General features: G+C 41.2%; 1 protein-coding gene and 1 long non-coding RNA gene across 3 annotated transcripts in view; one reads left to right on the top strand and one right to left on the bottom strand.

Annotated features, from left to right (window-relative positions):
* The window catches only part of NECAB1 (N-terminal EF-hand calcium binding protein 1), a 555,658-nt gene that overhangs the window by 310,863 nt on the left and 218,074 nt on the right, over nt 1-26,721 (bottom strand). For both annotated transcript variants that reach the window (XM_029591633.1, XM_029591634.1), the window contains exon 5: nt 18,476-18,573. In XM_029591633.1, the coding sequence (XP_029447493.1) occupies nt 18,476-18,573 (98 nt within the window). The remainder of the gene's footprint in view (nt 1-18,475; nt 18,574-26,721) is intronic.
* The window catches only part of LOC115085520, a 48,141-nt gene continuing 29,198 nt past the window's right edge, over nt 7,779-26,721 (top strand). The window contains exon 1 of the long non-coding RNA XR_003854871.1: nt 7,779-7,836. This is a non-coding gene — a long non-coding RNA (uncharacterized LOC115085520). The remainder of the gene's footprint in view (nt 7,837-26,721) is intronic.

Here is a 26,721-nt window from a genome sequence, read left to right as displayed (position 1 = left end):
GTGGAAGGTATAAAATAGAGGATGGGGAATAACAGAGGACAGGGAGAGAGCACGAGAGAGGAGAGATATCAACACACATTTGAGCACTTCCACAAAAATCCATATTTATTTAGATACAAATATGTATTTTCATACCAAAGGTACACTAATGCAACTTTTTCAAACATGATTGTACGCTGCATAGTGTATAAAGCACAATATTGTAACTATTGCAAATAAAGGCCCATTCCACAAATTCCAATTGAATGCCATGACTATGAAGAAGTATTGCACAGCAGGTGTTGAATATCGTCTTCAGATGATGCAAGTGTCTAGATTTGCTATAATTTTATATTTTAATTTGCTTAGCATGATTGGTTCACTATAAGCAGAAGGTGTTTTTAAATAAATTCATCTTTAAGACAGGTGTTGTAGCAGTTGAGCTGTCCATCCTTCCCTGAAGGCATGGAATGAGAACTAAGAAGGATGGTGATGAGTCAGCCTCTTATCATCCATGAATGGACATTCCCCTACAGCCTTTTAAGCTCCTGTATGTCACCGTCTGTGATGGGTGCTTCTGAGTGGTGTAGATGGGGTGGATGCTGCTAGGGTTGCTATCTGTCCTGATTTTATCCGGACTGTACAGATTTTGGAGGTACTGTATGAAAAAAGAGGGCGGGCTAAAATGTTTGAAATATCCTGATTTTAATCTTTCAGCTGAAGGATAGCCTCCAATCCTCCCCTGCAATTATGTAATACTAATGAAGAAACCTCAGATGCACTTTGGCAGCTACTCTGAGTTCCATATTCAGTCAATGTCCGGATAGCAAAGTTAACCATATAAACTTATTTGGATAATTTAGAGATATATTCAGTAGTACAGATGCAATACTGAATATTCCTAGATTCATCAAAACGTGTTATTAATGCATGGATAACAAAAAGAGGCCTGGTGTGATAAACTTACCACACTCTGTGAAAAATTCCTATATTAGTAGAGTGAGAGAAACTGAGAGAGAGACTATCTATAAACCCCTTCTAGTAGGGAAGTATTTATATCTCTATAGGAGTGCCATCTAATAGTTCAGGGTGAGGTGTTTGTGGTGGTTTAGGATTTAGGGGCCAGTTTCTCATGTAGAGTGAGATGTACAAACAGCACAGTACACCTCGGTGAAGATTTGACGTCATTTGGAGTTAGGAAAGTCTCACAAAATGCCATTTCTAGTATGGTCTTTCATCCTAGCTTGATGGACTGTATAATAGGGTATAGATAATATGTTAGTTTATCCTAAAGTTACTTATAATAATAGTTAGCACCGAATTCAAACTCCGTGTAAGTGATTTAATGACTCTCATAACATCCCATAGGCTCATTTGGCATCTCTGCTCCTTGTCAAGCCACAATTGGGATCATCTTTAATCACTGGTCATAAATTCACTTATATATATTTTTTGTAGATTTTTTCACTTATATATATTTTTTGTAGATGATATATATTTTTTTGTAGATGATCCCAATTGTGGCTTGACAAGGAGCAGAGATGCCAAATGAGCCTATGGGATGTTATGAGAGTCATTAAATCACTTACACGGAGTTTGAATTCGGTACTAACTAGTATTATAAATAACTTTAGGATAAACTAATGTATTATCTATTACCTATCGTGATCCTCGTTGGTTCGAAAAAAAGGTTTGAGTCTTGTTTCTATTATATTCACTGTATAATAGGGTACCATCAAGCTAGGGTGAGATAACATAGTTCAAAATTTCATCTTTGTGAGACTTTCCTCACTCCAAATGATGTCAAATCTTCACCAAGGTGTACTGTGCTGTTCGTACTTCTCACTCTCCTGAGAATCTAGCCCCTAAACCCTAAACCACCACCAAAACCACACCTCGATCTAGTAGATGGCCCTCCTAAAGAGATATAAATACTTCACTATTAGGGAATATCTTATAGATAGTCTCTCTCTCTCTCTCCCAAGCCCCACAATAGCTAAAATTATCACAAATTGTATTGTGCCCATTTCAGACCTCTCACACAATCTAATACCAGGAAAAAAGGTATAGTTATTTCTGGCTTTAAAACTATGCAATAGCATGTGTTATGCTATCACACTAAGCAACATTGCCCCAAAAATTTCCTAAAACTCCTCCCTAGTCCCACCTCTTCCAAAAATTTGCATTTGCACTGTGCACTAGCATTATGGCAATAATGTGTTTTGCATGGATTAACGCCATAATGCATTTTGATGAATGACCCAGATAGCTAGCTATCTTAAAGATAACCAGTTAACTTTAGAACAGTTCTTTGGCCTCTCCAGACTTAGGGCCTCATTTTCCAAGCACTTTACTGTGTGTGATAAATTTGCAAATCACATTAACAGCTGTTAACGTGATTTGCAAATGCAAATTAGTAGAGAGAGAGAGAGAGAGAGAGAGAGAGAGAGAGAGAGAGAACCTTACTATAGTGCCTATGCCCTACATAGGTATTTGAATCCCTATGGGAGGGCTACCTACTAACTCGGGGTGGGGATTAGTATGAGCGTCGGGGGTTGGGGGCCACTTTCACATTCCACATGAGACCTACGGACAGAACAGTGGTCTCTAGTGCAGATTTGCTGGCCGTCGGAGTGAGGACGCTCACTCCAAGAAGTGGTTTGGGCAACGTTCTCTCTACCTAGCTTGATGGACACTCTACCTGGGCAACAACATGCTAGGTGGAGAGAATGTTGCCCAAACCACTTCTTGGAGTGAGCGTCCTCATTCCGACGGCCAGCAAATCTGCACTAGAGACCACTGTTCTGTCCGTAGGTCTCATGTGGAATGCGAAAGTGGCCCCCAACCCCCGACGCTCATACCTAATCCCTACCCCGAGTTAGTAGGTAGCCCTCCCATAGGGATTCAAATACCTATGTAGGGCATAAGCACTATAGTAAGGCGCTCTCTCGCTCTCTCTCTCTCTGTGCAAAAACTGGCAAATATCGTGCACTGCGATAAAAGACCAAAAGAATCATCGCACACTGGGAAAACATCGCGTGCAGCGCTAATGTTTTCACGATAACATCGCCACACGCGATGTTTCCCCACTGCACGAAAGAAGCCTCATTTGCATTGGTAACGCCCCCTAATGCGTTACCAATGCGATATTGGAAAATGAGGCCCTTAGTTGGCTAATTATCCTGAGAATTAGCGGGATAACTTAGCCAGCTAATGTAACTCCTCCCTGAAAAGCACCTGGGATGCCCATAAGTTACCCAGCTAACTAGCTAAATTATAGCCAGCTAAGCCCAAATATTAATTTAGCTGGATAACATCTGAGTTATCTGTCTAAATGCTTCTGAATATGGATCTCTCTATATTCAATATGTGTTGGATACATTTATTTTGTGTCATCTGCATAGTCTTCAGTCCATGATTTATTCATTGGCCTACAAAAATTTATAAACAGCAGTTTAGTTCCTGGACTGGTAAAAGCAAACCTTTTTTGGAATAAATATGTTCAAGAACTATTGGTCATGATATGAGGTTCCAAAGGGCTAGACTCAGGAGTGACATCAGAAAATATTTCTTCACAGAGAGTGTGATGGGGGTACATGGAACTCACTTCCAGTGAAGGCGACAGAGGAAAAAACAAAACAATTCAAGAAAGCACCAGACAAGTACAGATGATCATTAATTGCAATGAAGTGAAGGGAAAGTCTGAGATCAACTGGGGACTATGGCATTGTAGCAGGAAGTACACTGGGGGGCAGACTAAATGGGTCCTTATCAGCTGTTATAGTCTACATTTCTGTGTTTTTCTGATAGTGAAGAGTGGCAATAAAGGTCGCATGTGCGTAAAACCAAACAGCGAAGATATTAAACAGCATCTCCAATTGTTTGGAAATTTGACAGTTGAAAGTTGGCAACTCTAGATACTCCAGAAGGGGCCTGGGTAGCTTTGGGGCATTAGATATAGGTATAGTTTTAAGATGTGAAAGTTGTCACGGTTTCTGGGATCTGGGTACACAACCCTAAGAACTGTGCAGGACTGTAAGGCAGGACACTGGACTGAAAAAGGGCCGATCTTCCGCCTAGCCATCCCCCTCCACAGCAGGATGAGCCCTTGGGTTCTGAGGGCCAGTAGGTTTTTCCTGCAGCAGTTCAACATGATGAGTCCATGCAGGCTGAACCAAGGCAGAGCAAGCTGCATCAAGGCTGGATGAGGCAAGGGACGAGGGAATGCTGGGACTATAGATTATAGACAGAGGCTGGACTATAGACTATAGACAGAGGTTGGATGAAGGATGGCTGGGACTATAGACAGAAGCAGGCTGGAAGCAGAGGTCTGGATATTAGCTTAGGCAAGGCACTGAGGGCAAGATACAGGAATAGGCTGGACAGGATACTGAGCAAGGACACAGAACAACGACTGGGGTTGCATATAGACAGAGACAAGGCAATGTACTGAGCACGGGCTGGGAAAGACACAAGCAAGAGAGGATACTGGACAGGAACTGGAACTAGATACTGGCTGGGGCAAGATAACAGTCTGGAATGATGGGGTGAATACCAGAAATAGGGCTGGGCTGGGCATGACAAGACCAAACAGAGACAGGACAGGACAAGCATGACTACAACAGGACCAGATAAGGACTAGGCAATCCGACAAAGAACAAAGAACATAGAAGCCCGAAGGCAGCAAAGCTGGAGGCCTGTAGGACACTAGGCTAGAGGACTGAAGACCCTGGGTACAGAGAGGTCTGGATAGGCCACAAGGCAGGACACAAGAGTAGAGCAGGCCTGGAGGCCACAAGGCAAGATGAGGCCTAGATAGGCCTCAAGGCAAATAGAAAGGAACAAGAAATCCCAGAGGCCACAAGGCAATGTATAAGACTAGAGTGACCAGGTCAGAGAGCCAAAGGTGACTCCATGAAGAGGCAAGGTAGTTCTGGCAAGGTAGGGTTAAATGGGTTGGAACTTGGGTGTGGTGCGAGCAGCAAGGAGCAGCTTAGCAAGGCTGGTGGTAAGGCTCACTGAGGACCCCTGGTAGAGAGGAGGCTGCACTACAACTGGGACACATGGCCAGTGGGAAGATGGCTCGGGTAGCTCAGAAGATAGCTTACTGGAGGTTTCTGCTGGTGGGGGGGTGTTGTAGTAGGCATAATCAGTGTATGGTGAGACTGCATGGCAGATGAAACTATGACAGAAGGAATGCCTTGTCCATACTGTTTTGTGTACAAAATGCTTGATGGATTAGGTTGAGAGACGTTGCACAAATCTCATCTTTGGGTGAGTTTCCTCAGTCCCGAAGGTCATCAAATCTTCACGAGTGCACTGTTCTGTTCATACGTCACACTCTGAATGTCAAAGTGGCCCCTAACCCCTGCACTATTACCTAGACTTCACCTTGAGTATCTAGGTGGGCCTCATGTATAAATACCTACCTAATATGAGGGCCTTATAGCTAGTCTCTCTCTCTCTCTCTCTCTCAGGAAATACAGCAGTTCTGGCACTTATCACAAAGTGCAAAAAAGTTATGATAGTTTGCACTAGTACCTTTGCAAAGTGCTAAGATAGCACACTTTGTGATAAACAGCCTATTACCATAAAATACACTCCTTTTCCTATCACATGCGATATTTAGTGCATTTTGATAAATCCAGACCTAAGACAGTAGAAATAAACATCGTGAGATAGATATTCAAAAGCCATTTAGATGGATAACTCAAAAGTTATCCATCTAGATGGCAAATCTGCCATATTCAGATGTCTAAATTGTAGCTGGATAAGTAGTTATCCAGCTATAATTTAGCCATATAGAAAAGGGGAATTTTGGGGGTGTTCTGGGGAGGAGCTGAGATATCCGGTTAACCTAGCCAAATATTGGATATATCCAGTTGGGTTAGCTGGATAACTTAAGATGTGCTTCTGGGCAGGTCTGAAGTTATCCAGCCTTGTGTGGTTAGAAAATGTGCTATTTAATTGGATATCCGTCTAAGTAGTGCTGTCATCACCAAACAAAATGAAAGAAAAAGGTAAGCGGGCCAATCCCACCACCCCAAAATGTAATACTTGTCAGGCCGTGCATCCTAACCTCCCTTCCAAATCTTTTTAAAAATGAGTGAATTGCCTGACATTGTAGGCTGGGCTCCCATCCTGATTTTAAGTTAAAAATGAAATTGGCCTGCCTCCCTCCATTTGTCCCCCCCAACCCACAATGAAGAATTGTCATGTCTGCTCCCCCTCCCCCCCCCCCCCATCCACGCCCATACCTTTTTTATCCCAGCCAGGAGCCAGGGATCCTCTGCTCCCAGAAACCTCAGCGCTGCTATGACAGAGGCAGCGCAGGAAGCGTAAGCTTATGTTCAAGTTTATGCTTGGAGTGCTAAAGCCACAACACGTGCAAACTCTTTCCCAGGGTGTACTAGACCAAATCCCTGCTTTGAAGAGGAGTTTGATTCATTTCCTACAGATTAGAGCGTTTAGGTCCATTGAAAGTTTTCACAATAAACTCTTTTGATATGGAAATGAAGCAGGGAGACTTTGGGATAATTTAGTTAAAAATTCAAAAGCTAAGCAATATACGGCATTACCTCATCCTGTGATCAATCAGGGAAAGAGGTGTTTGACATTAAGGGTAAGGCTCCTGGTTAGGTGAATTTTATAAGATAGTGCACCTGTCTCTCCTCATACCTCTGTTAAATATGTATAGCGGTTTGTTTGATCAGGGGTCTTTCTTGTGGCATGAAAACCAGGTGTTCATTTTCATATTTGTTAAAAATGATAAAGATCCCAGATATCCCACTTCTTATCACCCCATATCTTTACTCAATGTGGATATACAGATATTGGCTCCTATATTAACCAATTGGTTAAGCCTTGTAGTTTGTTGCTTAGTGGATGAGGTTAATTATTAGCATGGATGCTGAACAAGGATTCAAAAAGGTCAATGGGATTATCTGTTTTAGGTGCTGAATCAATATGGTACAGATGGACCCTTTTTATGATGGATTAGGTTACTTTATAATGCCCCTCAGGCAAAGTAGAATATCAATGTTCATGTTTCAAAAGTGTTTTCTTTACACTGTGCTCTAGGCAGGATTCCTGCTCTCTCCTTTACTTTACATATTATCTATAGAACCATTGGCAATCAAACTTCATTCCACACCCCTAGCTCAGGTAATTTTGATCAAAAATTAGTTTCTTTGCAGATGATAGGATTGTATTTCTGGCTAATCCTCAGGAATCTCTGTTTTTAGTGTTCTCTCTCTTTGCTACCGTTGGGTCCTTTGCTGGACTGAAAATTAATTACAAATCTGAAGCTTTATCCAAACATGTGGGAGTTATCTAGGCTTGGCAAGGTACCTCTCCATTGTGGTGAGCTAGCAATCATATTAAACACTTAAGAATTTTAGTATCTTGTGAATTATGTTTGCTTTATAAACTGAATACTTTTATTTTATTTTTTAACATGTTTGTTACCCTCTCTTCCTATGTTAAGTAAAATTGAAGATCATTTGAAAGCATGGAAGGAATTGCTGTGCTCTATTTAAAAAGGTACTTCTTCCTCATCTGCTGTACAGCGGGAACTATTGTCTATTCATTTGATCAACTGCAGGACATATTTGCTTTATGATATAAATACTCTTATGCCTACTTGCAAGCCAGATATTACTTGAATTCAAGGTCATTCCAAAATCCAATAATATTTTCTGTTAATTCTTGGAGGATGAGGTAAGAATTGTGGGTAAGAGAGGAAATAAATTATCTCATTGGTTTAAGCTTCAGTTGGTTAAATGGGGACCTCAGTTACTTTCTGATTTAGCTTCCTATTGGAGCAGTGAAATAGGCATGACTGTAACATGTTCAGAGGTGACTCAGTATTTTCTTGATGTTACTAAATTATCTATAGATGCTAGGGATCAACTCCATCACTCCCATGTTGATAAAGTTAAGGCATATCACATGCAGATTGCAAAGATGGAGGTATTCCTCAAATGTCACATTGAGAAAGGATCTCTGGTTCATAGTCTGGTATTATGTGCAAAGTTATATAATTTTGGGGCAGATGTTTCTTCTGTTCTTGAATGTGTCATTATTATTAAACCTCCTTTTTGTGTGAAATGGCTTACACTAAGTTCTCTTATATGAGCCCAGGGTCTGTCGTCTGTGACTAAAATGTTTGTTCATGTTTATTGTTATTTTGACTTAAGGAAACCTCTCCATCCCTTCAATTTGGTTTCAACAGATGTCTAACTGGATGCAATTGGATTGATAGGTTGTTATTTTCACTTTCAGGAAAGTGTCCTGAGATTATGGCCATGCATGGGAATTATTCTTTCTACTCTTACCAACCTCTATGCATGTTAAATTGAAAGAGTTACATTATTCTGTAATTTGGAAATTATAAGCACAATATTGATCTGTTTAGGGTATGGTTGTGGATGTGAATGAATGTCTTGTTTTCATCTATCTCTGTGGTTACTGCAGTAACATTGATTGTTTAGCGGAAAATGGTATGGCACTATATTGTTGTTGATGGTGCTCTGCTTTCTTAGCTGTATTATTTTATTTTATTTTGGGTTGTTGTACAATGTGGCATCCATATAAATACAACTTAAAGATAAAAAGGTGCACTTGCGGAAATCAACTGCTTATCCCTGGGATAAACAGTTGGAATCTATTGACCGTTTGGGATCCTGCCAGGTACTTAGGACCGTAACTGGCCACTTTTGGAAAGAGGATACTGGGCTTAATGGCCCTTTGGTCTGACCCCCAGTCCATCGGTGAATGCCTTAGTTCCATTTTCCATTTCTTAAATATCTTGAGATATCCATCCCCTCATGCCCTCTTCCCACCTCGGAGACCTGGGATTGGTTGCTCATGCCCTTTATAACCAGTCATTTTGTGATTTGAAGTGTGGCTAGAGTCTGTGGAGAGCGGACACCAGAAAGTCAGGAGGCAGATTTTTCTTCCTCCCTGGTGATGCCTCCGTGGCTCACCAGTTTCCCTTTTTGGAGAGGGATTTTCTGTGCACAACCTGCCAGTGGATTCTAAGTATTTTGTTACATGAAGGATATCGTTTTTGCCTGAATCCTTTTGGAACTTGCACTCCTTGTCTGAAGCCCAGTGAACCCATTCACCCCCTGAATGTGGCAAGCACATGTGACAGGCTTGGCCATGTGAGGTACGTGAAGGCTGGAGAAATTCGACCACAGAGGGGATTGCATTTCACTCTGTTCCTTTGATGAAGGTCATCCTCGCTGGCTGGAATCAGAATGCAGAAGCTGAAGACCAGTGAGCCTATTCTCCACATGAATGTGGCAAGCACCTGTGACAGCAGAAGTCCAGTCTAGAAAGGTTTTGTAGAAGAAAGTATATCTCTTTATTGTGAGAAGGGTTTTTTTCGGCCACCCCTCCTCACTGGGAACTTGACTAGATCAGCAAGTTCCCACCTTCAGACTTTTCTACTCGAGGAGTCACTTATGCAGAAAAACTAAAAGGAATCAAGTAAGATCAAGGAGGCCCCTCTGGATCTCCACAGGTATGGGACCAGGATACAGGGCTGGTATTCGGGAAGATGCTGGAGCATCAGGTAGGATTTTTGCTATGTGGAAGGGGACCCCTGACCTAGGAATCCCGGTTAAGCCACTGGGAGAGCTTTAGTGCTCAATTTACATTACCGATTGGGAAGCTCAACCAGTTTCCTGAAGGAAAGGACAACTAGCCAGATTGAGACACTAACTGTAATGGAAACAGCATGTAACTGCACACTCATTTAAAGATGGTCTTTAATTTGACTTTAAACTAATCAGTAAATTATAATTTAACACCCAATTCCTGATCCTGCCTGTTCCTTCACAGCATCTCTCTTCTGGGGATGCCACAGCTACCAACATACACACAGGATCAGACACCACTGTCTAGGCCATAGACGAGAGTCTTCCCTCACAAAAAGAATACCCCCCAGGGACCAAGACTCACGCTTGAGAAGGAGTCAGCTAGCCAGAGCAGCCCCAAAGGTTACAAATTAAATGTGTGCCCTGAGGGAATTACCACTCCCAAAAAAGGAGTTACACTTTTGTTCTCTTCAATACTTTTGTAAACAGAGAAGGTTGACTGACAAAACATGTACTCACTCTCTTATACTGGAGCCATGGGTGGGTAACAGGCACTAGGAATACAAAACACAATCAGGCCGATTCAGTAAAAGTCGCGGGAGAGAGGGTGAGCGCCTGCTCACCCGGCACGTGCACAGACCACTCTCCTGTGCACGCGATTCAGGGGGGAAGAAGATTCCTTTCACCCTTTTTACTATATTATTTAAATAGTATTTTTGCAGTTTTATTTAAGTATCCCTGGTCCCAGTTCGATGTAACCCCTGTTCGATGTAATGTTTTTCCAAATTTGCTTCGATGTAAACCAACGTGATATGTATGTTTCATGAACGTCGGTATAGAAAAAGTTTCAAATAAATAAATATATAAGATGCAAATTAGGGCCTGCGGTAAAAAGAGGCGCTAGGGACACTAGCGCATCCCTAGTGCTTCCTTTTTGACAGGAACGGTGGCTGTCAGCGGGTTTGACAGCCGATGCTCAATTTTTCCGGCGTCGGTTCTCGAGCCCGCTGACAGCCACAGGTTCGGAAAATGGACGCCGGCTAAATTGAGCGTCCGTCTTCCGACCCTCGGGCTGCTGGCTGATTTTAATTTTTTTTTTAATTTTTAAATTTTTTTTTAATTTTGGGGCCTCCGACTTAATATCGCTATGATATTAAGTTGGAGGGTGTACAGAAAAGCAGTTTTTTCTGCTTTTCTGTACACTTCCCTGGTGCCGGCAGAAATTAGTGCCAGCCTTTGGACAGGCGTTAATTTCTGAAAGTAAAATGTGCGGCTTGGCTGCACATTTTACTTTCTGTATCGCGCGGGAATAACTAATAGGGCGATCAACATGCATTTGCATGTTGCGGGCTCTATTAGTTTCGGGGGGGGGGGGGTGGACGCACGTTTTCGACGCTCTATTACCCCTTACTGTATAAGGGGTAAAGCTAGCGCGTCGAAAACGCGCGTCCAAACCCGGGCTAACAGTGCGCTCCACTGGAGCGCACTGTACTGTATCGGCCCAAATGTAAGCCAAGGACACATCTATTTTTCTTCTTAGATCTTTCTTTTCACATTCAACATTCTCTCCTGAGATCTAATTGCTCTCCCACTCCTTCCTCAGCAATGACAACTAGCCCATGCTGTTTCTTTTTATACAGGTTTCAAGCAAAAAGGAGGTGTGATATGGACAAGAGGACTAAGAATGTTCAGTTTAATGCATGCAGATGTAGCATACAAATGCTGTTTAGTGATCAGGTTGCTACAGAGTGGGTAGCATTTTATGATTTTCGAGATTGTTTTTAATAATTGTAATTCATTTATGATTTTTATAATTGTTTTAAGTGTAATTGTTTCTTTATTTTTCTTTTGGATAACGAACATAATTTAAACCGTCGCGATGGATACTGTCCATGCAATGGTATATAAAACAGTTTAAAGAAATAAAATAAATAAATATCATATTTTTGTGTTAGAATGCTATTGAGGATTTCTTTTGTATGTGTGTGAAAATTGCTACAATATACGCTATTGAGTTGTCAACAGGTTTTACCCAGGCTAAGTGCCCTTAACACTGGTAAATGGGCTTTTAAAAATTCCTACAATAGTATGTTACATTTACAATTTCCTTTGAAAATTATCCTGTAAAACGTTTAGTTAGTGCATGCTAATACATTTTTAGTATAAGTTTTAGTGCACAGGCCCCTAAATGTTTCATTAAATTAAGCCAAAATACTGTAGATATTTTATCCAAGTGTAACCCAGACCACTTTTTGGGTTACTAATAAGTCCTGTAACAGCCTAGTGCAGTTAGGGAAATAATTAGGGGAGTATCCATTCATGGACAGCCCTCCCACTGGCGGAGCTGTAATGGATACCCCTGGTCCCGAGGTTTTGTGGCAGAGCTCTGCCATAGGCTCTGGGGCAGTATTATTTGGAAGCCAGAGAGAGAGATTGTATTTTCTTAAGTTGGAATTTGGACCTACCTGGAGCCTCAGAAACCCTGCGAGTCCCCTCCAGGATATGCAAAAGGGGCTCCACTGCTGTCCTCACCCCACAAGGTGCAGAGTGGCTGCTCTGGGACTGATTTTTGGAATTTCAAACTTTTATTTAAAGAAGCACTACTGGAGGCCTGGGCCTTTCTGAAGCCAGGGATTGGGGAACCCTGAGCTGAAGATGCCCAGTGTTTAGGGAAGACTTGCCCAACAAAGGTGGTGACCCGTGGCAGGGGATATCCTAGCTATCTAAGCTGGGGAAGAAGATTTGTTTTCCAACATCTGGGAGGAAGTGTTTTTCTGCCCCTCAAGGGGACTGGCAAGAACTGCAGTCCATAAAGGATTCCTACCACCAGGGATCTCACTAGAAGATGAATCTACTAACTGTGAGTAAAAGATCTACATTCAAGGGAGGACACCTATTTGGCATCCACAAAGAGCCCTGAGGGATAGAGACATTAACCCTGTGCCAAGATAGATTTTTGTGCCATCAGGAATGGTTTCCCAACCATCCAAGGGGGCTTAACCCAGAGGGACCACTGCACAATTTAATCCAGAAGTGTGCTTGGATTCCTGATTTAATAAAGATTAATGCACAGATAGAGGAGAAAAGATCTGTAATTAAGAGAGAAACTGAAGAGACTGAAGTGTGTGATTTATCATATTTAATTGTGCTATTCAACCAAATTGTATCACTAAAGCCTTGTTTTGGACACTGCCTATGTAGTCCGAGCGGGGTTTGTTTGGCACACAACACACGGCTCACAGCAGAATGAGGGAGCTCCATCACAGCTCACTAGTCACCCCGTACTGGGACCAGAGAGGACTCCTTTCCATCCCTAGTCCAAAGGACCTGCACCTTGGGATGGGAGAAGTAAAAGCTAGCCAGGGTCCCTGCCCCAAAGAACTTACAAATAACTTTATGTCCCTCTCCATACTGAACTTGTGCAATAAGGAGGGGTTACACAAGGCTTCTTCTTTCTTTTTTGTGCTTTTGTAAACAAAATAGCATTTGTAAGTGTCAATAAAAATGTGTTAAAAACACTTTATCTTTTTTCTAATCTTGGCTTGACTTAATGATGAAGAGCACAGACAAAGCAGAGTGACCGATAGCTTGTTCATTTTGAATTTCTACTTGTCCCTTATGTATAAGACTGGAGAAAACAAGTCCTGATAAAAGAATGACCTAAATTACTATGAACCTTACCTCTTTACCATCCCACATCTAGGCAAGCTATTATGACATTCCATACTGTGCATATTGGACCAACTGAAACAGCTGCAGCATTTGAGCTGAAATATTTGCTATAATGACCAATAATAGTTATAGTTAGCCAAGAACTTTTGGGTGAATTTTGTTTGTGGAAGATTATTTCTAATCTATGAGTTTCTCTGAGTTCTTCGTTTAAAGAAATTCTCAAAAGGAGACTCTATCATCTATGCAGATTCTAATCATTAATGGTGAATCCTATCTCCTAGTCAGACCACTTTCTAGTACGGGTTACGCTACCCATTACAGACAAAACCCTTCATATTCATGAGCCCAAACTTCCTACCAGGAGTATGTCCCATGTCACTAGTGAGAGCATCGGTAACCTAGCAAATATAGCAACCACTTCGGAGCCAGCAGAACATCTTGTTCAACAATGGAATGAAGAATGAACTAGTCATCAACAACCTAGCACCTCTCAAACTCAATCCAACCAATTCCCCGCCCCTCCCCACAAGGAACTTCTCTTGGCTCAACGATGATCTATGATCATCAAGAAACAATCCAACCAACTTGAGTGGAAACAGCATAAAGAAAAAAATCGATATTAACTTACACATATACAAGGAACATGGAAAAAAAATACAAGGCAGCCAGGGAAAAGAGGATTTCACTGAATTCTTTGATTCACAAATTCAAGCTAACCACTCCACCTTTGTCACCACTCCTCCCCCTTCACTTCTCACAGGCCTATACAAAAACATATATAAAACATTTTCTCACAATATATTACAAGAAAGATGCAGGTGGATGATTATATCTTAGTGCTTTATTAATTAATTAATTTATTTTAAAACTTATATTCCGCCTATCTGAAATACTAGGTGGTTACAACCAATGGTCCCTCCAAGGAGTGATAAGGTATGTGCAAATTTTTTTTTTTTTGTGGGAGCAACAATATTTTTAAACCAACAATTTTTGAGCAGCAATATTAGCATTGCATTTCTGCATATAGCACAAATAAAAATTTAAGTGAGCAACTATTCAAAACCTGTGAGTGATGCTTCAAAATGTATGAGTGATTGCTCTTGTGCTCAGCTTAGAGAGAACTATGGTTACAACAAAACATTCATAATAGCATAACCAAAACATAAATAACACAAGGTAATAACAATCTAAAACAAAATCAATCTAACTAAAGACTAAAATATTAATACATAGATAAAAACAAGGACATATTATAACAATAATTCACAAACAAATAAAAAAAAATAAAAACTACTTAAAAAAATCCAACATCTCTAAAAGGCTAGAAAAACATCTTATTTGGCATTAAATCTACAGAGTCTCAAAGTAAAAACGTTCCTGAGCATATGTGAGACTGCTAACTATAAGTACTTAAAACTGAGCAGTAACTAAGTGTCGAATGTCTGCTTAAAAACATAGGCCTTCAGCATTTTCCTAAATCTAACAATGAAACTTTAAATTAATTGGCAAATCATTCCAGAGTGAAGGACTCAATACATAAAACATTCTCTGTCTGAATTTGCAAAGCCTTACCTGAAGAATGGAAGGAACTTCTAAAAGCATCCGGGAGGCAGATCATAAATTCCTCACAAGTTGGTAGATCTTTAAAATAGAATTAAAGGGCCAGATTTTTTAACCTACGCATGGGCGTAGACTTTTGCGTGCAACCCGGCGTGCACAAATCTATGCCCGATTTTATAACATGCGCGCATAGCCGCACGCATATTATAAAATCCAGGGTCGGCGCGCGCAAGGGGGTGCACAATTGTGCACGTGCCGAGCCCCAGGGGAGCCCCGATGGCTTTCCCTGTTCTCTCTAAGGCCGCTCCGAATTCGGAGCAGCCTCGGAGGGAACTTTCCCTCAGCCCCCCCCACCTTCCCCTCCCTTCCCCTCCCTTCCCCACCCCCAGCCCATACTAAACACCTCCCCTGACCTTTGTTGGCGAAGTTGTGCCTGGCGGCCGAGTGCCGGCGCCCGAGCCCCCGGCACGACCACTATGCTGGAGGCCTTGGTGCTGGAGTAATATGTTCATAGATACTGCAGCCCACAATTAATCAAGCAGTAGCATTCTGAATAAGTTGAAGTGCTTCTAATAAAGACTGAGGCAAGCCAAGATATATAATGAGTTACAATAATCAATGGCAGGAATTACCAGAACATGAACCACAGTTCGCAAATCACATTCCATCAGGTAAGGCTTAAGAGATCTCTGCAACCATAATTTGAAGAAACAGGAACTCACCACATTATTAATGTGTGACTTAAAGAACAAAGCTGAGTCCAAGCTAGGGTTGCCAACTGGCTCCAGATTTTGAGGACAGGTTGATTCAGTCCTGGTTTTACTCCTCTGCATGCATTTATAGTCTTTGATTTTCTTATGGAATGCAACAGGGACATCAGAATAAGTCCCAGCAAGCAATGGAGTAACACCAGGACTGGACCAACTTGTCCTGAAAATCTGGAGCCAGTTGGCAACCCTAGCTCCAAGCTAATACCTGGATTATGCGCTTGGTGAGAAATCTTAATATATAGTCCTTTGAAATTAATAGAAGAAGGAGGACTCTTAGATTCATATCTGGAAAGAAATAAAATCTCTGTTTTGTTAATATTGAACATCAGCTTTGATGCTGATTTGCGAAATGAAGTGATAATATGGCACTTTTAATATGACCACAAAAAAGTATAAATAAAAGATTCCAATGTTTGAATGTACATTACATGAAGGAAACAATCATTATTAATATACAAAAAGTTCTAAACATTTAATCAATATACAATTTTTTTATAAAACCACTTCATTTAATTTGAACAATAATATACAAACACAAATAATATTGTTAATAAAATAGTGCAATAGTGCATTAACACAAAAAATATCAAAAAGAGAAATGGTAACATACAAAACCAAAAATGAACAAAAAAAATTATATATCTAATATCACCTGAGATATATTACAGTAGTCTCATGACATACATAACATACCTCATTCACATCACTGAAAACTGTCTCAACTCATTCATTCCCAAACATACACACAGCCCTAATAAAAAAAATAATACAATTTATCCCACATTCGATATAAAAGCTTATCTTAGGCCTGGATTTATCAAAATGCACTAAATATTGCCTGTGATAGAAAAAGGGGTGTGTGTATGGTAATAGGCACTTTATTGCAATAATACCTATGTGAAGAGCTAAGTTACTGCAAATTGCAATTTGCACTTTCAGATAAGTGCCAGAATATGGTATTTCCCTACATACAACCACTGGGTGGACCATGTTGAGAGAAAGAGTGAGAGAGAAAAGCCATAATATCTTCACACTAGATAGATATTTATATCCCTATGAAAGGCCCACCTAGTAACTTGAGGTGAGGTTTAGGTATTAGTGTAGGGGTTATGGGCCAGTTTGACATTCAAAGTGAGACGTAAGAACAGAACAGTGCTCTCTAGTAAAGATTTGATGACCCTCGGAGTGAGGACACTCACCCAAAGCTGAGATTTGTGCAATGTTCTCTCAACCTAGCTTGATGGACTCATTTTGAGTACTGGCATCGGACGGCCGGAGTGCAGGAGGTCGCTCCCGGACCCCCGTTGGACCCTCAGGGACTTTTGGCCAGCTTGGGGGGGCCTCCTGACCCCCACAAGACTTGCCAAAAGTCCAGCAGGGGTCCGGGAGCGACCTCCTGCATGCCGGCAGTCCGATGCCAGTACTCAAAATGGCGCCGATCGCCTTTGCTCTCACATGTCACAGGTACCGACGGTCGGCCCCTGTGACATAGTGAGGGCAAAGGCGATCCGCTACCAGTATTCAAAATGGTGCCGATCCCTTTGTGAGGGCAAAGGCGATCGGTTCCGGAGGGCACGGCCACGCCCCCGAAACGCCCGGGCCAAAACCACGCCCCTGGGCCCGCCCCCAAAACACCACATCCCGCCCCCAAAAAGCCACGTCGCTCGGCCCCGCCCCCGGCACGCCCCCTTCAGAAAACCCCAGGACCTACGCGCGTCCCGGGGCTTTGCGCGCGCCGGCGGCCTATGGAAAATAGGCGCGCTGGCGCGCAAGGCCCTGCTCGCATAAATCTGGGCGGATTTACGTGAGCAGGGCTTTTAAAATCCGCCCGTTAGGGGGCATTACACAGGTAAGTCAACACAAGTGGTGTATGCAGTGGTATGCCCATGTAATTTGAAATACATAGGGCAGACCAAATGAACAGTAGGGGTGCATATCAGAGAACATCTCAGTTGTTTACGGACAAATAAGGCACATGCACCTCTAGTTACACATTGGGTTAAGATGGCCCATTGTGAACAGGGTCTTAAATTTTTTGTTATCCACCAGGAATTAAATAATCGCAGAGGAGACATTTCTAGGAGACATATATAAAGAACAATGTAATATATTTGAATGGCATATGCTCAGCCCCAAAGGACTTAATTGGGAGATTGATTGGCCAGCCTTATTATAAAATGTCACTTATTTACATCTTTTATTATAAATCACATAGGATGAGATAGTTGTGACATCAAGGGACATTCTTAGAGTATTGGCCTGATTGGCTTGCACATATAAGACAGAGGAAATTGTAACTAACCCCGTTAGTGCGCACTAAACTCAAAAATGAATTTTTCCCGAAATTTCGGGAGAAAACTCATTCGGGTTTCAGGCTCCCCGAACCAGGACGAATTAGGCAATTTCATTGAAATTATTGTCTCTTGTTCCCTGTGTGAACTGCCTGTTCAGAATGCTTCTAAAGACTACTTACACCTCTACTCCAGCAATGGCTTCCAAAATCAGGAGTAACGGAGGTTAAATCTTCACAAACACTCACTCTGGGTCTCGCAGTCAGAGCCCAGAGGAATGTCAAATATATAAACCCCCTGACATTCTCCTCCCTCAGTTTTACAACTTTAGACCTCTGTTACTCCCGATTTTGAGAGAGAGAGAGAGAGAGAGAGAGATAGACAAATAGATACATAGATATAGAGAGATAGAGAGAGAATAAAGATTCAGTACCCAGTTTATAAACATTAGCATATTATATTTGAATGCTGAAACATAAACACATTGCAACAAGAGCAGATTGTGGATTAAAATTGAACTTCACATTTTTATTTTCACTTGGATGTATATATTGGAATTATAAACACTACACAGAGGAAATAAAGGACTTTCACCTACTTTTTTTGTTTTATCCATTGCCTTCAGTATGGAGAGATTTAGGTCTTCCAAGGCAGCCAGCACATTTTCATATTCTCCCAAGTGCTGGGAAAAATATTCTGAAATTGGAAACCATAACACACATGACATTTTGAGTAAGAATTTAATGAACAGCAGTAACTAGGAAACTGAAGCCAAGATCAAAACCCAGAGAAAGAGTAAACAGCAAAAGGGCTATGAGATAAATATGAACCTTCGTTTAATGGCAGAATTATTACAGGCCTCATTAAGCAAAGGCTTCACCATGAGCAAAAAAAGGGATGAACCCCTGAAAGAATCAGCCTGAAAGATGTGTTAAGGAAGAGATTTGAGGTGAGGTTGCCATATTGCCCTCTTGGATATGTAGAATAAAGGCTCAATAAACATTTTATAGGAGATACCTTTTTATTGCACTAACAATACATCTATGACTAATTTTCAAAAGGTATCCTCTCTTCATCAGATCAGTTAAAGAAGGAATGTTTGGAATCTAAGTTTTGAGGGGATATCTTGCAGAACTTCTGGGGCCTGATATTCAAAGCACATTCAGCACTATTTAGCCGTATAAATGGAACTTATGCGGCTAAGTAATGGCCACTGAATGTGCGCCTATGTTCAGCGCTGCTGCATAGCCATATAAGTCCCTTATAAGGCCAAAAGTTACATGCACAAAAAATAGGAGTGTACTAGATAGATCAGGGGTGGAGCAAGTTAGCCATATAACTTATATGGCTAACTTCTGATATTCGGAGTTAGTCCCAGAGAGCAGGTCTAAACTTAGCAAGGTAGACTTATCTGGCTAAGTGCATATACGTGTATATTCAGTGGCTTCGCTGTGCCACTGAATATACATTGTAATTTATCCAGATAAATTCTAACCAGCTCAGTTACTTACATGGCCAGCTTTGAATGTCTACACCCTAGTTGTTATATTTAAATTGGATCCATTTTCAAAGCAAAATTCAAATTATTAAGTAATAAACTACTATGGGAATCTACCTTATATATTTATACTCTTATAATGATTGCAAACTGTAATCCAATAAATTAGATTTTTATTTTGATTGTAATCTGCCTTGAGACTATCCTAGGGAAAGGCAGAATATCACATTTTTATATATAAATAAAAATTACAGTAATTTCTTTTTCTGAGAAAATGATTATATATTTACCTGAAATATCTTTTTATTTTTGCACAAACCTTGTATAAAACATATAGTAACATAAAAATGTCTATAGAAAAGGACCAAATGGTCCATCCAGTCTGCCCAGCAAGCTTCTTATAGTAATATCTACCATGCTATATAAGTCACTCCCAAGTTTCTATTAAGGGTAGTCCATGCAGTTACCCCCAATCCTTATAATAAGGATAGTAATATTTACAATCAGAAACCCAGTAACTGTCAAACTCAAAAAGATTACTGCTAGCAACATTTTTACTAGGTGAGGGTTCTTCCTGAAAATTTGGGCCATGCTGATTTGTTTTGCTTTTGGACTTGGCTAGAGAAGTGGTCCTGTGCTTTTTCCCTTATGTTGCATATCAGTACCACCGGACTGTAAAAGTCGGGGGTCCGTGTTGGATGCCTTCTGAATCCAATTCCCTTCCCTCCCAACCGTCAAAGCGGAGAGTGATGTTGTAGTTACATCTAAAGTATCAAGGCTTATTGGTTGAGGGTATTAATCTCCATGCTTCTGATATGGGTACTAACTGTCGCAATGAACGGAAGGGATGTGCATTTGTTTTGAACGTATGCGCAAGCTGCAATGGATAGGTCCCTTTTTTGTTGCATTCGTGGGTCTGCGAAATGTATGGCGAACCCCCACGAATGCAACATATCATTACCGAATTTTTTGTGCGTCTTAAGGAGCGAATATAAAAAAACCAAACTAAAACCCCCACCCTCCTGGACCCCCCCCCCAAGCCAAAAGCCCCGTGTTCCAGCGGGGGTCCTGGAGCGATCTCCGGCACTCGGGCCATCGGTTGCCAGTATTCAAAATGGCACCGATAGCCTTTGCCCTTACTATGTCACAGGGGCTATCGGTGCCATTGGTTGGCCCCTATCACATCAGGCTATGTTCATGTACAGCAGTGGACCCTTTATGAAGAGGTTGCTCATGCCACACAGCAGGCAGCTGGTAACAAGGTGGTCTTGGGGGGGGGGGGGGTCAGGAGGGTGGGGGGTTGTAGTTAATTAAATTTAAAGCATTGGGATGGGTTGTTTTTTTTTGTTTTTCCAACTTTAATGGAAAACGAATACTGAATGCAAAAAATGGACGAATCGGGTTTCCCCCTATGAAAACGGATGCAACGGATTTGGGTCCCGGTGCAACGAATACCGAATAGCAACAAATTTTTCCTTCTACACATTCCTACTGAACGGGTTACCCCCATGCACTCTTTGCTTAATTTTTGTCCTGTAACCTTTAGGGACCCACAGTGTTTATCCCAGGCCCCTTTGAATTCTTTTACTGTTTTTCTCTTCACCACCTCTTCTGGAAGGGCATTCCAGGCACCCACCATCCTCTTCATGAAGAAATATTTCGACATTGGTTCTGAGTTATCCCCCCTGAAATTTCATTTCGTGACCCCTACTTCATGCATCAATAAAACCTTTCAGGTATCTGAAGGTTTGTATCATATCTTCCCTATACCATCTCTTCCAGGGTGTACATATTTAGGTCCTTCAGTCTTTCCTCATAAGTCATTTGATAGAGGCCCGATACCATTTTGGTTGCCTTTCTCTAGACTGCCTCCATCCTGTCTCTGTCTCTTTTGAGATACAGTCTCCAGAACTGAACACAGTACTCCAAATGAGGCCTCACCAAGGACCCAACAAGGGGATTATCACTTCCTTTTTCTTACTAATTATTCCTCTCTCTATGCAGCCCAGGATTATTCTGGCTTTAGCTATTGCCTTGTCACATTGCGTTGATTCAGATCGCTAGACACCTTCACCCCAAGGTCCCTCGCTTGGTCTATGCACAACAGTCTTTCACTCCCATCACACACAGATCTTTTGCATTACTGCAACCCAGATGCATGACTCTGCATTTCTTGTCATTGATATTGCATCTGGGATTATGAATAGAACATCGCTCTCAAAAGCAAATAAAAAAATGTATTAAGTCAACTCTCCAAAAATAGTTCTGAATGTGATTGGTCATTTGATAGTGAAGCAAACAATCATGGCAGAAGAAGTGAATCAAGAAAAAAACAATGATAGTACCAACACTAATCGCATTTAACCATAAGACATTTCTTTGTGTGTATATATATATATAAAGACATTAACCTGGAGCTTCACCATGACATTATTAAGTGAAAGATTCCACCCCATATCATCACTTGCCATTCTTTTGTAGTTATTTACTTTTTAAATGTGAAAGAATTAAATATATGAAAAATGTTTGAAAAACCTTTGAAAAAAATGTCACATTGAAAAATATCACTAGTGCAAAAGCTTAATTCTAAATCTGATGCCCACAATGTCAGTCAACAAACAAATAACCTAACTTCTTCAAAATTTCCATGTTGCTTTCCTGCATTGAAAATCCAACAATTCCAAAGTGTTTTCAAAGCATCGCAAGTCTCGACATCGATGTTTTGAAACTGATCTTCATCAGGAGACCTGCGCCAAGGTCAGTCCTTGGTACAGGTCTCCTAATGAAGATCAGGAGACCTGCACTTGTATTTTTGATAGGATTAAAGTGAATACATGAATATTTAAGTACCAGTACATCTGACAGGTACAAGCATTTAGAAAGTCATGTCATGGAGAGAGGTGCACTCAGTTGAAAGATGGTTAACAGCCAAAATCTGGGAATTATTGAATCAGTATAATCCTTTATTGAAGAATAATTCTACAGCAGTCCAGTGTAGAGTAAATTTTTATCAAAAGTTAGTCCCACAACATGATCATGTTTTGCAATTGGGCTTCATCAGTAGGGACAGGATAAAGTGGTTAAAACACAAAGATTAAAATATTCAGAATAATCCCAGAGGAAGATATAGCAAACAAACAACTAAACCACCAGAGCTACCCAAAACAGCAGAACTTGTATAGAAGAGAATTTGACAATAATTCCCAGATTTGGGGTGTTAACCATCTTTCATCTGTGCGCGTCTCCTTGACTTGCAGTTCTATGCATGAGGTTGATTGATTCCTTCCGCTTCCTTTTTGGAGGTACTTAGCTAGTCACCACACGGGAGGAGGTAAGAGCCTCTCCTCCTCCCACTAGGGTACAGGGATGCCTTTGGGTGTTGGGGTGGGGGGCTAGTGCTCTTTTTTTATGAATAAGAAGGCAAGAATGGGCTGCTCTGTCAGAGCATTTATATTTTTTTCACATGTTCAGTTAGCCAATGAGTGATGAGTAAATTCAGTGGAAGATAAGTTCTGCTGAATATTCAGTGAATGAGAACTTTTTAATAATAGTAAGAGGCATAAATAAAAACTGTTCAGTGTACTATAAAAAAAGATCAAAACATAAGAAATCAAATATATTTGAATGAAAAATGAAAGTGACCTAGAAATAAGACCTAATCATGGCAGTGCTGCTGCTCTATAAAATGTTTTCACACTGTTACAACAGGACAGGCAGACTTATTGAAGACTAGCAGTTGACCATTAATCCCCTGCATTATTCTTCTCAACTCTCAGGGGTTTTCAAGGAAATAACTGTTTTTGACATTTTGTAGGTGGACTTGCAGAGTTTCTAGTCATGAATAACCCAGCCTTCCTTAATAACTAGTGCCGTTAAAGCCAGCCACAAAAGTAGATATTGAGATCCCAGGGAAGCCCTTCTGCCAGCCAGAATCTCAAGTATGTCAAGCATCTTGTCATTTTGCTGCAGGCTCTAGGTTTCAGGAGGAATAATAACATAGTAATGATGGCAGAAAAGGACCAGATGGCCCATCTAGTCTGCCCAGCAAGCTTCTTATGATAGGTATCTGCCCCTCTGTGTAGGATACTCCCATGTTTCTGTCAAGGTTAGTAACTGCCACTCATGCAGTAACCCCCCCAAACCTTGTGGTAAGGGTAGTAGTATTTACAATCAATTAAAACCAAGCAACTTTCAAAACAATAAATGTGGTTAGTGCAGTTAGTATAGCTGTGTTTAAAAAAGGATTGGATAGGTTCTTGGAGGAGAAGTCCTTTACCTGCTATTAAGTTCACCTAGAGAATAGTCACTGCCATTAGCAATGGTAACATGGAATAGACTTAGTGTTTGGGTACTTGCCAGGTTCTTGTGGCCTGGATTGGCCACTATTGGAAGCAGGATGCTGGGCTTGATGGACCCTTGGTCTGACCCAGTATGGCATTTTCTTATGTTCTTATGTTCTTAAATTACAGCTAGCAACATTTTTACTGGGTGAGAAGCCATTCTTGATAATTCAGACAATGTTGCTTGATGTTCTTTGCTTTGGGACTTGGCCATTGAAGCTGTCTTGTGTTTTTTCCCTTATGTCTGCATGTCACTACCCCAGATCATAAAAGTCAGAGCCAATGTTGATTGTTGTCTGTATCCAGTTCTCCTTTTCCCGCAGCTCTGCCATCAAAGCAGAGCGATGTTGCAGTTGTGTGAAAAGCTTCAAGGCTATTGATTGAGGGAAGTAATCTCCATGCCTTCTGTTAAGGATAGTAACTGCAGCTCTGGCAGGTTACCCCCATGCACTCTTTTCTTCATTTCCATCCTCTAGCCTTTAGGGATCCACAATGTTTATCCCAATGCCCCTTTGAATTCCTTGTATGCTTTCTTCTTCACCACTTCTTCCAGAAAGACATTCCAAGCATCCAACACCCTCTCTGTGAAGAAACATTTTCTCACGTTGGTTCTGTGTCGTCCCCCCTGGACTTTCATTTCATGACTCCTAGTTCTACCGTTTCCTTTCCAACAGAAAAGATTCAAAGTTTGTGCATTATTAAAACCTTTCCAGTATCTGAAGTTCTGTATCATATCTCCACTGCACCTCCTCTCTAACAGGGTATACATATTTAGATTCTTTAGCTTTTCCTCATATGTCTTCCCATACAGACCCCACATCATTTTGGTTGACCTTCTCTGGACCGCCTCCATCCTGTCTCTTTTCTTTTTGAGATATAGTTTCCAGAACTGAAAACATTTCTCCAGGTGAGGCCTCGCCAAGAACATGTACATTATCATATCCTTTTTCTCACTCTATGCATTCCAGCATTCTTCTGGCTTTAGCTATCACCTTGTCACATTGCTTTACCATCTTCAGGTCACCAGATACTATTACTCCAAGTCTCTTTCTTGGTCCATGCACATCAGTGTTTCATTCACCATCATATACAGCTCTTTCAGATTAGCACACTCCAGATGCATGATTTTGCACTTCTTGGCATTGAATCTCAGTTGCCAAATCTTCAACCACTCTTCAAGCTTTCTTAAATCACTTTTCATTGTCTCTACTCCTTCAGGCATGTCCACTCTATTGCAGACCTTAGTATCATGCACAAATAGACAAACTTTACCTTCTGCAATGTCACTCACAAAAATATTGAACAGAAACCGGTCACAAAATTGATTCCCGCAGTACTCTGCTTAACACGGTTCTCTCTTCAGAGTAGGTTCCATTTACCATTACATACTGTCTCCTTTCAGTTAACCAGTTTGTAACACACTCACTCCCAAGTTTCTCATTTTATTCACAAGCCTCCTATGCAGGATTGCATCAAAAGGTTTGCTGAAATCTAAGTAGATCACATCAAGCACTCTTCCTTGATCCAATTCTTTAGTCACTCAATCAAAAAAATCAATAAGGTTGGTTAATACCGTTACATTTCTAAGGGGAGTAAAGCTTTCTTTAAAAAGCAGCAAAGACATCAAGGATTTGGTATTGAAACCTGAAAGTTTTGAAGATTCCAAAAAATATATTTAGTAGGGATGTGCATTCGTTTCATTCATTTAATTCGTTTCATATGTTTCCCATCACATGTGCATTCGTTTCATATGTTTCATACGTTTCATATTACATGCTTGTATAGGAAACGTATGAAACAGATGAAACGAATGTACATCCCTAATATTTAGGTCAAATGTTAATTAGGAGCCCCAGCATTAATTTGGGGATTCTAGCTCCCTGAAATGACTTTATATTGTTCTACTTTGGTACAATTGCATAGGAAGACTTCAAACTGACAAAAAACGCATTTCCTCAATTAGCTGTAGTCAAAGAATTTACATTTTTATCATAAGTTAGGTAAAAATAAGAATTTAGAGGGAAAGTTTGAAAAACATTTACCTGGATAAGTACTGATTTAGCCAGGTAAAAGGGGTGTCTGAGCTTTGCTCACCCTTAACTGGCTAAAAGTTCATGTGGATTCCACAACGCACTTTTGACTGCATTAGGAGGCAGCCTTCCCAGGGCATGTTTTGGTCAGGGGAGGAATATAATAAGCATATATGGCATTTTTGAATCCATGTACATTATTTTTCATGTAAAAAGCACCAATAGAAAAAGCAGGTGCAAAAGTCCTCTGTTAATTTGTACTGGCAGCAATTTGAAAACAAAAGTACACACATTCTTCCACTTTGAAGGTTGGTGCCAAGACTGTAGGTGGATGAAAATTATCCACGGACTTTGCAGCAATGCATGCAGTTGAAACATTGCCTCCTACATTGGCTTCATAGGCATATTTTGCTTCATTGAGAGTGCCTTCTGTTGAGGCTTTGTCCATATGCATCAGGCTATGTCAATGAACAGCAGTGGACCCTTTGTGAAGAGGTTGCTCACGCCACACAGCAGGCAGCTGGTAACAAGGTGGATATCCTGTGCAGCTGCAGCCACCTCTCCCCATCTACTACCCGCTGTTTCAGTGGGGGAGAAAGAGGGCAGGGAGCCTACCAGCCCTGCTGACCCTGCAGATCCTTGTCATGCCAATCCTCAACTCTGCTGACCCCATGGAAAAAAGGGTCTTCTGCCTCCCGTTTACCATAGAGACAAGAGAGCCAACAAAGTGAATTTGTGGGATACTGCTGAGTCTAACAGGTTCTGTGGTTTCACTTTGATGGCTTCCTTGCCCCTTTAGCAGATCTCAGCGCAGAAGCCACTGTCTTCCCCAGGCCTTTTTCTTCTGGGAAACAGCTAATTCCGTCATTGGCAGTGTTTGTCATCCCTGGGTTCACAGCCATTGCTAAGCCCATGGACCTTTGCTGCTCTGTCTTCTTCTGCCCCATTATCTTCATCCTAGCCATAGTGCAAAACT

The sequence above is a fragment of the Rhinatrema bivittatum genome, chromosome 2 (genome assembly GCF_901001135.1).
Source record: "Rhinatrema bivittatum chromosome 2, aRhiBiv1.1, whole genome shotgun sequence".
NCBI lineage: Eukaryota > Metazoa > Chordata > Amphibia > Gymnophiona > Rhinatrematidae > Rhinatrema > Rhinatrema bivittatum.
This window is presented reverse-complemented; position numbering and strand designations above follow the sequence as displayed.